This window comes from Colius striatus, chromosome Z (assembly GCF_028858725.1).
Source record: "Colius striatus isolate bColStr4 chromosome Z, bColStr4.1.hap1, whole genome shotgun sequence".
Classification (NCBI taxonomy): domain Eukaryota; kingdom Metazoa; phylum Chordata; class Aves; order Coliiformes; family Coliidae; genus Colius; species Colius striatus.
Genome location: NC_084790.1, coordinates 34,506,156 through 34,518,350, shown reverse-complemented (window position 1 = coordinate 34,518,350; position 12,195 = coordinate 34,506,156). Strand labels below are relative to the sequence as shown.

The following is a 12,195-nucleotide window of genomic DNA, read 5'->3' as shown; positions in this document are numbered from 1 at the left end:
ACAGACTGGCTGAGGTTGGAAGGGACCTCTGGAGGTCATCTTGTCCAACCCCTTGCTCAAGGAGGACCACCTAGAGCTATTTGTCCAGAACCATGTCCAGACACCTTTTTAATATTATCTGAGAGTGGAGTCTCCACAGCCTCTCTGGACAACCTGTGTCAGTGCTCAGTTAGCCTGGCGATGAAAAAATATTTCCTATGTGACTTGATCTAGGTGTACCTGCTTCTGCAGGGGGGTTGGACTAGATGGACTCTAAAGGCCTCTTCCAACTCCTACCATTCTATGATTTGAATATTCACGAGGAAGCTCCTATGTTTGAATTGTACTCACTACCCCTGGTCCTGTCATTGGGCCATCCTCTTTTCACTCATCCTTCAGCTACTTATGTATATTCATAAAATATTCCCCTGAATCTGCTCTTGTCCAGGATGAACAGTCCCATCTTTCACAGCCTTTTCTCATAGGAGAGATGCTCCAATGTTGTAATCACTTCTGTAGCCCTTTGGTGGACTCTCTCCAGTATAAGCCTAGAACTGGGCACAGTACTTCAGATGTGGCCTCACCAGTGCTTGATAAAAGGATCACCACCATTGATCCTCTGGCAGTGTTCTTCCTAATGCAGCCCAGGACACCATTAGCTTTGTTTACTGAAAGGGCACACTGCTTGCTCATGTTCTGCCAGGACCCCCATGTCCTTTTCTGTAGAGCTGCCTTCTGTGTGGGTGGCCTCCAATGTTTGCTTATACCTGGGGTTGTTACTTCCAGGTGTGGAACTTTGCACTCCCCCTGATGAACTTTGTGAGGTTTCTGTTGGCATATTTCTCCAGCACGCCGAGGCATCTCTGAATGGCAGCGTGGTGCTCTGATACATTGGCTATTGCTCTCAGTTTTATCAGCCGAAGTCTCTAATCACCACACTGAGCCTAGCTGTTAACTTGTTTTCACTCCACCTTACTGTCTTCTTATTCAGCTGCACATCAGCAGCTTGTGTGTGAGGATCACAGGGGAGACAGTGTCAAGGACCTTGTTAAAGTCCAGATAAACAATACGTTTCTCTCTAGCCATCTACCAGGCCAATCACTTCGTCAATAGAAGTTTATCAAGTTTAGTCAAGCGTGACTTCTCCATGAAGCTGTGCTGGCTACTCTTGGTGATTTTCTTGCCTTTAATGTACCTTGAAGTGACATCCAGGATTAGCTGCTTCATCACCTTCTCCAGGATCAAGGTGAGCTGACCAGCCTGCAGTTCCCCAGATCCTCCTTAATCTTCAAGATTGCAGTGACATTTGCTTTACTCCAGTCCAGAGACACTTCAGTCACCGTGATTGGTCAAAGATGGAGGGCAGCCTCACAGTGGCATCTGCCAACTTCTTCAGTACTTGTGGATGCATCCCATGTACTCATGTACTTCAGTATGTCAAGTTCATGCAAGTATTCTCTAACCTAATCCCATGCAAGTATTCTCTAACCTAATCCTCTTCTACCAGGGAAATATCATCCCTGCTTCAGACTTTTGCCCTGATCTCTTGAAGGAATTCTTGGAGATTGGTCTTGCTATTAAGGACTGAAACAAAGGAGGCATCAGTACTTCAACCTTGTCTGTCCTGTATAAACAGGTCCTCCATATTTTGAGCAACAGGCTCACATATTTCATAATTGTTTTTTGATGCCTGTGTGCTTCTAGAAGTCCTTCTTATTGCGTTTGACGTTGCACATAAGATCCAATTCTGTTTGAGCTTTAGCTTTCTGACTTTGTCCTGGGATATGTCATGGTTTCACATGACAGCCATTTCTGGTAGAGGGAAGAGGTTGTAAAGGTGGCTCCTGTAAGAAGTTAAAAACTCTCCCCAGCTGTGAGCCAGACCCGCTTCTGGGGCTGAGCCAATTAGGCACCTTCACAATCACTTTTTAAGAAGCCAGAAGAGGAGGGTTCTTGCTGTTTCTTGCTTTTCCTATTCCTTTTTCTTTTCTGGCTGATGTTGGTGCAAGGAGTGGGAAGAGTGAGAGAAGCAACCATGCAGACTTCAAAGTTGGTGAGAGAAGAGAGGAGGAGGTGTGCTGGACCAGAGACTCCCCTGCATTCTACAGAGAGGACTGGTGAAGCAGTGATTTGTTGGCACTTTGTTAAAGATCCCGCATCAGGGGCAGTGACTCATTTTACTAAAGACCCCACATCAGGGGCATTGATTCTCTTCATTAAAGACAGGGGCAGTGGCTATGGCCAGAGGAGGCTGTGTCCCATGTGAGGGACCTCTTATTCACAGAAGCTGTAACTGTGGGGAAGAACCTACACCAGAGAAGTTTCTTAAGGACAATGTCCTGTGGGAGGGATCCCGTATCGGAGCAGGGGAAGAATGCCAGGAGTCGTCCTCATCTGAGCAGAGAGAAGCGGCAGAGCCCATCTGTGAGAGACTGACCACATTCCCCACTCCCTGCCCCCCTGAGCTGTTGAGGGGGAGGAGGTAGAGATATCGGGAGCAGTGAGCTGGGCCCAGGAAGAAAGGAGGAATGGGAGAGGGAGATCTTAAAGTGCTGGTTGTAATTTCCTCATCATCCTACTCCCTTTTTGCTTTTTGTTCTGTTCTGCTTTTTATAGGTAGTAGAATAAACTTTCCAGCTTTCCTCTCTAAGTCGAGTACTGGAGTCTGTTTTGCCTGGAACCGTAATTGGCAGAGAGCCCTCCTTACCCTTGTCTCAATCCACAACAACCTTGGTTATCTTTTTCATGTCCCATTTTGCTGAGGCCTCTGCCACCCTAATGAGAGTGGGGGAGAATGGGGGGCACCAAGCGAGAGACTGTCATGATACTTCTTCGCTGGCTGGGCCAAACCACAACAGGATGCTTGGATAATGTTTCTGTATTTGTCCAAAGTTACCCTAGGAGGTTTGTGTTTGAATTTGGCCATGAAAGACTTCTGTAGTTTTTGCTTGACTTCATATTCTTGAGCTTGGAGGGAATGATCCTTGAATATTAATAACCCTTCATGGAACTCTTGAGGGCTTTATCCCACAGGACTCCTCCAAGCAGATATTTGGAGAGGCCAGAGCCTGCTCTTCTGAAGTCCCAAGTTCTAAGCTTGTTTTTCATCTTCCTCCCTGCCCTCAGGATCCTGAACTCCACCCCAGCACAGCACAGCACTTCTCCTCATTGTCTCCTCTGTCACTTGGAGGAGGAAGTTGTCAGTGTACTCCAGGAACCTAGATTGCTGTCATGCTGTGTTGTCCCTCCAGGAGATACCTGTGTGGTTGAAGTCCCCCGTGAGGACCAGGGCCTGCAAACATGAGGCAACTGCTATATGTCTGTAGAGGACCTGGTCCATTTTTTGTCCCTGGTCAGGTGGCCTATCGTAGACACACACTATAATGTCACCTTTGCCTCTCTTCCTGTAATCACAACTCATAAGCTCTCCATCAGCTTTTCTTCCCTCCCCAGGCAGAGCTTCCTGCACTCCAGCTGCTCTCTCACATGGAGGGTAAGCTTTGCTTTCTCTTCTAAAGAGCCTGTATCCCTCCCTTGCAACGCTTGTGTGGAAGCCATCCACTGTATCTCTGATCTCAAGAACACTTCAGCCTTGATACTGCATGAAGATCTATAGCTCAGGGTGGTTATTCTGCGTGCTGTGTGCATTAGTATTCAGGCACTTTGGAGAGGCAGCCCAACATGTGCAGGTCCTGGAGAGGAACTCCAGGAGGAGAGTTTGATGGTGTTTTTCTTGAAGCTGTTTGGTTTAATTCTGGATATATTAGTTGAAAATTTTGCTGATGTCTGTTTAAGCAGTTGTAAGTTTTGTGATTGGGTCTTTAAGGGTACATGTAAAAAGAATAAATTGTACAATTTTGGTGGGTACTGAAACATCAGTAATTAGCAGTAATTGACCACCAGTAAATGACCAAAGCTAATGGTGAAGGTCACAAGGCAAATGCAGAAGAACCTGTCTGTCAGAATTTTTGTTGTTGATGTTTGAGTTTCAAGCCAGTTAGCTATTCCAAATAGAGCAGAGCATTGAACTAGAAGTCTGCTAGAAGTGAAAATGCAAAAATTTTTAGGAGTCTTCACCAAATGTCATCTTTGTCTATTCTGAAATGAGATTCACGGAAATTTTCTACTATTAACATTGCACTGCAGCAGTTTTCTCAGGTTTAGCGTGTTCATGAACTGTAAGGCTATGTTGTTGATAACATTGCTGATAAAATTGAGGAGAGGTTTTCTCGAAATAAGACGTAGACAATCTGAAACAGTCTGAATGGTTACTGTTTCAAGATTTGGTTTCCTATTTGAATGGTTGAAGATTACAATGTCTTTTGTTGAGGTTACTGAAATAGGGTCACTTAAAGTATTCACTTTGTATCTAAGTAGGGAAGTGATGGTAACAAGCAGGTAAAACTGGCAGGTATTCTGAGAGTGTGGTTGACTTAAGACTCTGCAGTCCTTTCAGGGTAGCATTATCTTTTCAGTACAAATGATCATAACTTCAGGAGAAACTCCTGACAATGTTTTCCTTTCATCTGCACCATTTGTTCATGCATGTTGTATTAACAAAGACTTTTAGCTGTGTCATACTTAAACAGTGATGCAGCAGTTTTTGTTGTGATTTTGCCAGAGCTTATGCTTAGCTGCATGTATTTGTCTGCACGTAACAGCGCTTCAGTACCTTTTCCCAGGCCAAGAGTTCTTGAAAGTTTAGTTCACATTTAAAATCAGGGTTAGGCCACTTAAATTGCCTCCTTATCATTGTTCCTTATGACTTAGCTGATATTTTTCTTAGGACTGTGTCATTTCTTTTCAGGAAAATTAGTGCTGTTCATAACACCTTTGTCCTCTTAGTGAAAGAACTTTCTTTGATTTTCTACTTTCAGAAGCTTATTCTTCTCATGTTGGGGTTTTGCTTCTCAGAGTAGCTTAAATGAAAAAAGATTGCTCTGAAGGTCTTGTCTCCTGTTCATATGAAACACATTCTTGAAGATTAAGCAGTTTCTTTATAAGTTTAGGGACTTGAGAAACATCTGTCTAACATACCTCTATTCCTGTGTGCTTGAAGCGGGGTGCTGTATGATATGTTCGCATAGTTAAGTATTTGTTATATTATGCTGTAATAAAATGTCTTTGCTCTGTAGCTTGTTTGCTTGTATGGCTTCTGTAGCGGTGGAAAACCTAGGAAGAGCTGTTCTGTGAAGAGAAATACTGAGCATTGAAAGTAAAGCAAAAGTAGTTGCATCAAAAAGCTTTTAAGATGCTTGGTTTTCTGCTCAGAGCTGACTACATAAATTAAAGTGCATTACAAGTGTCAAAAGCAACTGAGACTTTACAGTAAGCTTGTTGCAAGACCTTATTTTCACCTCTGTAAGAGTAAGATATAGGTGTTATTATATAGGAGTTCTTAATGCCCACAGTCTTGAGATCTATCAACAACTCGAGTGTATGCATGAAGAGTACTGGGAATCTGGGCTTTATGTGGCAGCCAGAGCTCTCCATGAAGTTGAGACTATTTGGCTTGTGAAGAACAGAGATAAATATGAAGAGAAGAGTTGCATTTCACTGTTAAAGTGCTGTGAATTTGAGCACTTAACATTTGGGGGAAGAATTTTATGGAATTAATTCTGTTTTTGTCTGCCATCTGTAAAAGGTTTTAAATTGGTCTGCAAAGCTACTATGAAGAAATGGTGGAAGACACTTTCCAAGCTATTTGTGGCAAATAATTTAATGTCACTCTTTGTCTTTTTTTTGTTTAAAAACACAAACAAAAAAACAACCAACAAAATCCAACCAAAGGTATGCCAGTGCCTTATCCCAAAACACTGTTGTCTGTGGATGTGGAGATTAGCCCTTCTCTGCAAAACCTAAGCTTACACACTGCCTGAATGGGTGGTATGACTTTGATACTTCAGCAAATATGTAAAGTGTGTTTTTATTCTTATCCTCTGCCAGTATGATTGTCAAGCAAGCAAATAATAATCCTGTGTAATCAGATTGTATGGTCTGTGGCAGAATTTGCATACAAAGACTGATTTCCAAGACATTGCAAACCGAATTTGAAAATTTTTGCTCTAGTTTTCATAACATTCTGAAAACCATCAAGTAAAAAATGTCTAAATTAATATCTGCACTTGAATACATTTGCTGCTCTTTTTGAATGTGTTGCCTTCCAGGTATTTGTGAGCACCTAGGTTGTGGTTTTAAAGCATAAGAATCAATGTCAAATGATTGACTCATATTGACTCTGTTTTGTGTAAATTTTTTTCTTGCTTTGTCATTTCAGATTTGTCCAATATGTGCAGCATTACCTGGAGGGGATCCGAATCACGTCACAGATGACTTTGCAGCTCACCTTACACTGGAACACAGAGCTCCTAGAGATTTAATATCCTTTCACAGTTGAGACAAAGAGGCTAGACTATTTAATCTAGTAGCCATGACTACTTGTCTTGATTTTAATAGTCAAAGGGTTTACCTGGAGCTGAATATCTGTGTGTCAAAAATAAAATTTGCTTGTGAGTGTAAAAAAAAAGAATGTTGGCACAGAGAGGCTTTTCTACTTGCACTGTGGTTTATCCTGCCTGATCATTAGTCTTGGTGCTGCTTTATGTATCCAGATTCAGTAGTGTTCTCTTAAGTATTTGCAACAGGAAGATGTGAAGTTGATTGGAGCTTAATGGTTTTGATGGATGATTTTAGACTTGCTTAACTACTTGTTACACCATGTTTTAATAATAGTTTCCTAGTGTTGTTGACATTCTGCCATAAAACTCAGAAAACATTCAGATTTCCTGGGAAAGAGGCTCTGGTCTTTCGGTTAAATTAGCAGGTAATGCAGGCTTATCTATGCTTGATGGCTGAAGAGCTAGAATTACTGAGGTTTTTTTATCCCTGCTCTAGGATAACTTTCGCCCCAAGAATTAACTGATGAAATGTGTTTTGCTTGGGGCTTTTTTTAAAATGACATGCAGGCTATGTAGCTTACATACAGTAGGTAATATCTCTGAAGTACTCCCTTGTGTCTCATTTAAACAAACAGACAAAAATCACAGAATCACAGAGTCTCAAGGTTTGGAAGGGACCTCAAAAGATCATCTAGTCCAACATCTTTGCCAGAGCAGGACCACCTAGAGCAGGTGACACAGGAACTCATCCAGATGGGTTTTGAATGTCTCCAGAGAAGAAGATTCCACAACCCATCTGGGCAGCCTGTTACAGTGGTCTGTTACTCTCACAAGTGAAGAGATTCTTCCTTGTAGTTCTTTGGAACCTCTTACATTCCATCTTGTACCCATTGCCCATTGTCCTATCATTGAGAACAGCCTGGCTTCATCCTCCTGACACCCACCCTTTACGTATTTGTAACCATTAATGAGGTCACCCCTCAGTCTCTTCTTCTCCAAGCTATAGAGCCTCAGCTCCCTCATCATAAATGGCTGCATAAGCCCCCATTTCAGCATGGTGGATTTTGAACCTAACCACAGGAACAACCAAACCGTCAGACACTCTTCCACCATCACACTCCACAAAGAGGGATTGACAGATGCCATTAACCACTGAACAGCTATCAGACTCCCTAGCTCAGCTTTGTACTCTGATGCAAACTAGCCCGATTTTTTCATGCCAGTTTGACCACTTGAGTCACAGTGACTTGAGCACAATGCTTTCTGCATTACGCATCTGACCTAAAAGCACTGAAACACTTTTATCATCACAGTGAGAATTTAACTCAAACCAACGGCAAAAGCTTCACAGAGAAATCCAGTCTCTTCTAATGAAGACAGCAGAGTAACACTAAAATGGTTTTAGTTCTGTCAAATATCTGTCTCAAACATAGATTATAGAGGGTAACACTGCCATTTCACAAAACAATCCTCCTTTATGTAGTTTATTGTAATCCAATATAAAATACTCCACCATCCCAATTTAAGACTTACTCCTCTGATGATTGTACTGCCTTAACCAGCAATGTGACCACTGACCAGTGTTAAAACTAAATGAAGTGGTGCTCAGACTCTGTGCTGTTGAAATACAATGTCACATGCAGCTTGTAAAGTGTTTCTCCCAATACCCATGTCTAATCCTCATCCAAGTCGGTACTTAGTTAGGATTATTTTACTAACACTACTATAAAGCATACAGCTATAACAAAAAAATACTACGTTATTACTTTGATAGTGGCTTGTTTTAAGTGGCTTTTTTTTTAAAGAAAAAAATTGTTATGCCCCAGCAACTGGTGTAAAAAAACAAGCAAAAAAGAAATCCAAGCCCTAGCAACTGGTGCTTGTTACACTAACAGAAGGGAGACAGCATTTGTGAAAATGGCTGCATTTCAGTTAAGATCTTGTTTGATTGCATTTAAGTTTTTTGATGTTACCATGGTTTAGGGTCAGGAAGACCAAATGCACATGTTAATTACCACACAATAATTGGATCAGCCTGAAGGAGTTTGGGTGTTTGATGGCCGTGTGAAGGAGTAACTAATAACACAAAGAACACTACAAAGTCAGATAAAAGCAGTTATCTCTACTTCAGCTTTCTGTGTAGAGAGGAATGGAACTCTCAGCAGTTTAGAGGAGCAGGGTGCTGAATGTGGTGGCTCTGGCCATCAGAGTTTTGTCTCAAGTGTCCTGGGAGGCCTTTTGTGGTTGGGTGTCCCCCAAGGCAGAGTTGTGCCATCCTGTCTTTCAGGGAGGATGAGGGTGAGATGAAATTTGTAAGAGGAGAGCATCTTCCAGACCATTGTCTCTTTTGTGGCCTTTGAACAGCTCTGTGAAGTTACTTGGTGACTGGTATAGTGAGTCACTGAGCAATTTCTCCTGTATCAGTTTAGTTCTTCTACCAGTTGTGAGTATGTTGTGCTATGTTTTCATAGCACCGTCTAGCAAAACTTATATCCCTAGTAACTATATAGCAATGTACCAAAGGTCAAACTGTGAGACAACACTCACTTAACTGCTCTGTAGGCCAGGAAGTTTACATTCACTCAGCTACAGAGTGAAATTAATTTCCTACCAAAATGAACAAGATGTTTGATTAGATTTGATGCTTCTGCAATTTTTCCCCCTCCAGATGCCACCAGATTACTTTTAATTTGGGAATGTCTGAGCTAGAAGGATTTTTTTTTTCAAATACAGAGTAAGGTTTCAATGTCAGTCATCCCAAAATGGATCTTTCTTGGACCCGTTTCTGGGAGCCATTGTCCGTGATTCAGCATTATAGAATTTTCCCTTGTACACACTGTTGCTTCAGTTAGCAGTGCTGTCAAGTCTTTAAAACCTGGTAAGAAGTCTGTCCTGAAGTGACTGTTCCACATTGGGCTCTGCATCATGTCCAGCAACAGGTAGATCTAAAACAGGAAAAAAGGAAGAGGAAACACCCCTTTTTATACGGGGTCTGTCAATGTAGGGGAGAATTAGCTGTCAGCCAAGGAAGTGTTAGAAAGCTGCTCTCTGGTCACTGTTCTAAACATCTTCATATGAGATTAAAGCTGTACAGAATAACTCTTTGTGCTCTGACCTTCATGTACAAAAAGGAGATGGAGAGAGAGAAGGCGTTCATCTGTTCTTTTTCTAGAAGGAACTTTTGTTTTATAATCTGAGGTAAGCTTTTATTGTTGAGTCTGCTGGAGTTCTGAGGAGTGACTTTCTTTTCCAAGCATCGATTAGACATCTGTTGCTTATATTGTTTTGGGATTTTTTTTGTTGCTTTTCTTAAGTTGTCCCAGAGCTGCATGTGTTTCTTGTTACAAACCTTGTGGACCCATTGTAAGGTATGTCCTTTATTCGTACAGTCTGGGGACAGTTCTTTTAAAGCCCAGTTTCTTACTGTAGCAGGAAAAGATTTGAATATTTCTTAAATAAGCTTTTGAGCATCAGTCATATAAATATGTCACAAATTAAGGTTTACAAAGGTTTTTTTCCTCCAGCATAACTGTGAAAACTTGGATTCACACTTAGTATTTAAAGAACAGTGTTTATCTCAAAAGACTTTTAAAGCTGCAGTTAGGAAAGTTGCCCTGCAGTCCTGTATCTGCTTGAAAAATCCCCAGATACTGGCCTTTTCTACTGGATTTAGTTATGAAAAGTGTGCCCAACTGCATGGTGGCACTAGACGGTGTCTTTCGATCTCCAACAGCATCTAGTTGACAGAGCACTGGAATGGGCTGCCCAGATGGGCTGTGGAGTCACTTTCTCTGGAGATACTCAAAATCCATCTGGATGAGTTCCTGTGTGACCTACTGTAGGTGGTCCTGCTCTGGCGGGGAGGTTGGACTAGATGATCTTTTGAGGTCCCTTCCAGCCCAGACAATTCTGTGATTCAGGGCAGGGATGTTAAGTGTTTTACACTGTAGCATAACTGGTAAAATCTTTTTCTAATACCCAGAAGTTTTTTCTTGCCATTAGAAGCCCAGTCAGTTATTTCAGTCTTTAGCTCTTGACCTGCATGACATCCTGGGGTTCTGCACCCTCACTATGTTATGAAAAGTACATTGGACTCTACTCTTACACAGTCATGGATAGCATATGAGTGGTAAACATACTACTATAAAAATAAAGAACATAGGAAACAGGAGGATCTAAGCTACAAATCTAGTAACAGTAAAATAAAATATTCAAGCCCACACCATGGCACTTAGCACTAGTGAATTATATTAGTGATTTTTAAAATAAAGGAAGCCTTACCTGAACTGTCTTGGATGAATGATTGTTAATAGCTTGGTGACAAAAAAAGGAGAAATTGAATTTGTGGATTATCTCTCAATTTATATGAGAAAATGTATAAAAGACATGACTTGAAATGTAAGAATTGATCTGGAGAAGTGGAGAGAAAAAGGCTTCATAACTGCAATTAGTGGTCTTTGGCTAAAAGAGGAAAGGTGAAAGGGGTGTGGTGAAAGCGCCAAATGCTCTGTAAACCTGCAATATCCTAAGCAATGAAATTTGTTAGATAAATACATGTAATCCAGAAGTTGAATACAGTGACTATGTACTTTTGATAGGAATGGCAGTAAACTTTTTTATTACTTTAATACTTAACATAAGAATTTGAGAAGGCAAATAAAAGCCTTGTATGTCTAATAAGCTTGAACATGCACTTGTCAGAGCTTTCAGATTAATGAGTAGAAAACCTTGACCCCAAAAACCTTAGAAATTAGTCCTGATGTTTCTTAGACATTATAAAAAGCTGGAGCAATACAGGAAGTTCAGTGTACACGGCACTGGGTATCGGTCTACCTGAGTTCAGATTAGAAAGTCTTGACTTGCACCATAGCTACCATTTACCTTAGCTTTACTTTGGAATTTGAATCCTTATTTTGCAAATGAAAGGTGTGCACCCAAATATTTCGGCTATCCAGTGTCCTTCTTGTTGTACACCCAATGCCAGGCCGTTGTGTTTCCTTAACTTCTGGATTATGATGAGTCCAGTGGTGTCCGGCATGTACGTAGGATGTTCCATCCGGGCCGAGGTTTGGGAGGCCCCCGTGCACGTAGATCAAACATGCACTTTACTACCACTTCACCTGGTGGGCTTTCATCTTCTCAGAGTTCGTATTCTCCAAGCAATAGAGAAGCCATGGATCCTATAGCTGGTAAGAGCTGAAACTGTGAATTCTATCTCTGCGTCCTCCTTACACAGAGCAGGTAGAGCTGGAAACAATAGGAGCTGCCCTGCTGCCCACTGTCAGGGAGCTGTTTGTGTGGGTACACCCCACAAGGGCAGGTGTGACTGATGGCAGCCTGCAGGCCAGAAGTGTGCTTGATAGGGCTGGCACAGGGGCCCTTACGCTAAAACTGATGCTTCAGACTCGTGCCTTTAACCTAATAAATGCAGAGCCATTGTGTATTTTTGCAGTCAATGGTGTCCAACTTCCATCACCATTGGAAACTTTTTGCAGTCAATGGTGTCCAACTTCCATCACCATTGGAAACTTTTTGCAGTCAATGGTGTCCAACTTCCATCACCATTGGAAACTTTTACAACAGTCACCCAATCCATGTGGCAAATTAAAGTGAGATATATTAAGGTGTTTATAGAGAAGAGTATCTGCCTCAATGAAGATGAAACTAGCTGAATTTGGGTATTAATGGCCATTTAAAATTTGGCCAGTTTGCATTCAGGCTGCTGTTTGAATGCCAGACTGACTGATAGCATGGATTTGGTTTTTTAAGGTGTACCTGTTGGTTGTTATACAAATGTACCTGTGGTGTATTTTGGTCA

General features: G+C 41.6%; 1 protein-coding gene across 1 annotated transcript in view; it reads left to right on the top strand.

Moving 5' to 3' along the window:
* LOC104554162 (E3 ubiquitin-protein ligase KCMF1) overlaps positions 1–12,195 on the top strand; it is a gene marked incomplete at its 5' end in the record, with an annotated part of 58,516 nt that overhangs the window by 40,932 nt on the left and 5,389 nt on the right. Inside the window, 2 exon segments of the mRNA XM_062018817.1 lie at positions 6,257–6,358; positions 11,392–11,566. Of these exon segments, the coding sequence (XP_061874801.1) occupies positions 6,257–6,358; positions 11,392–11,566 (277 nt within the window).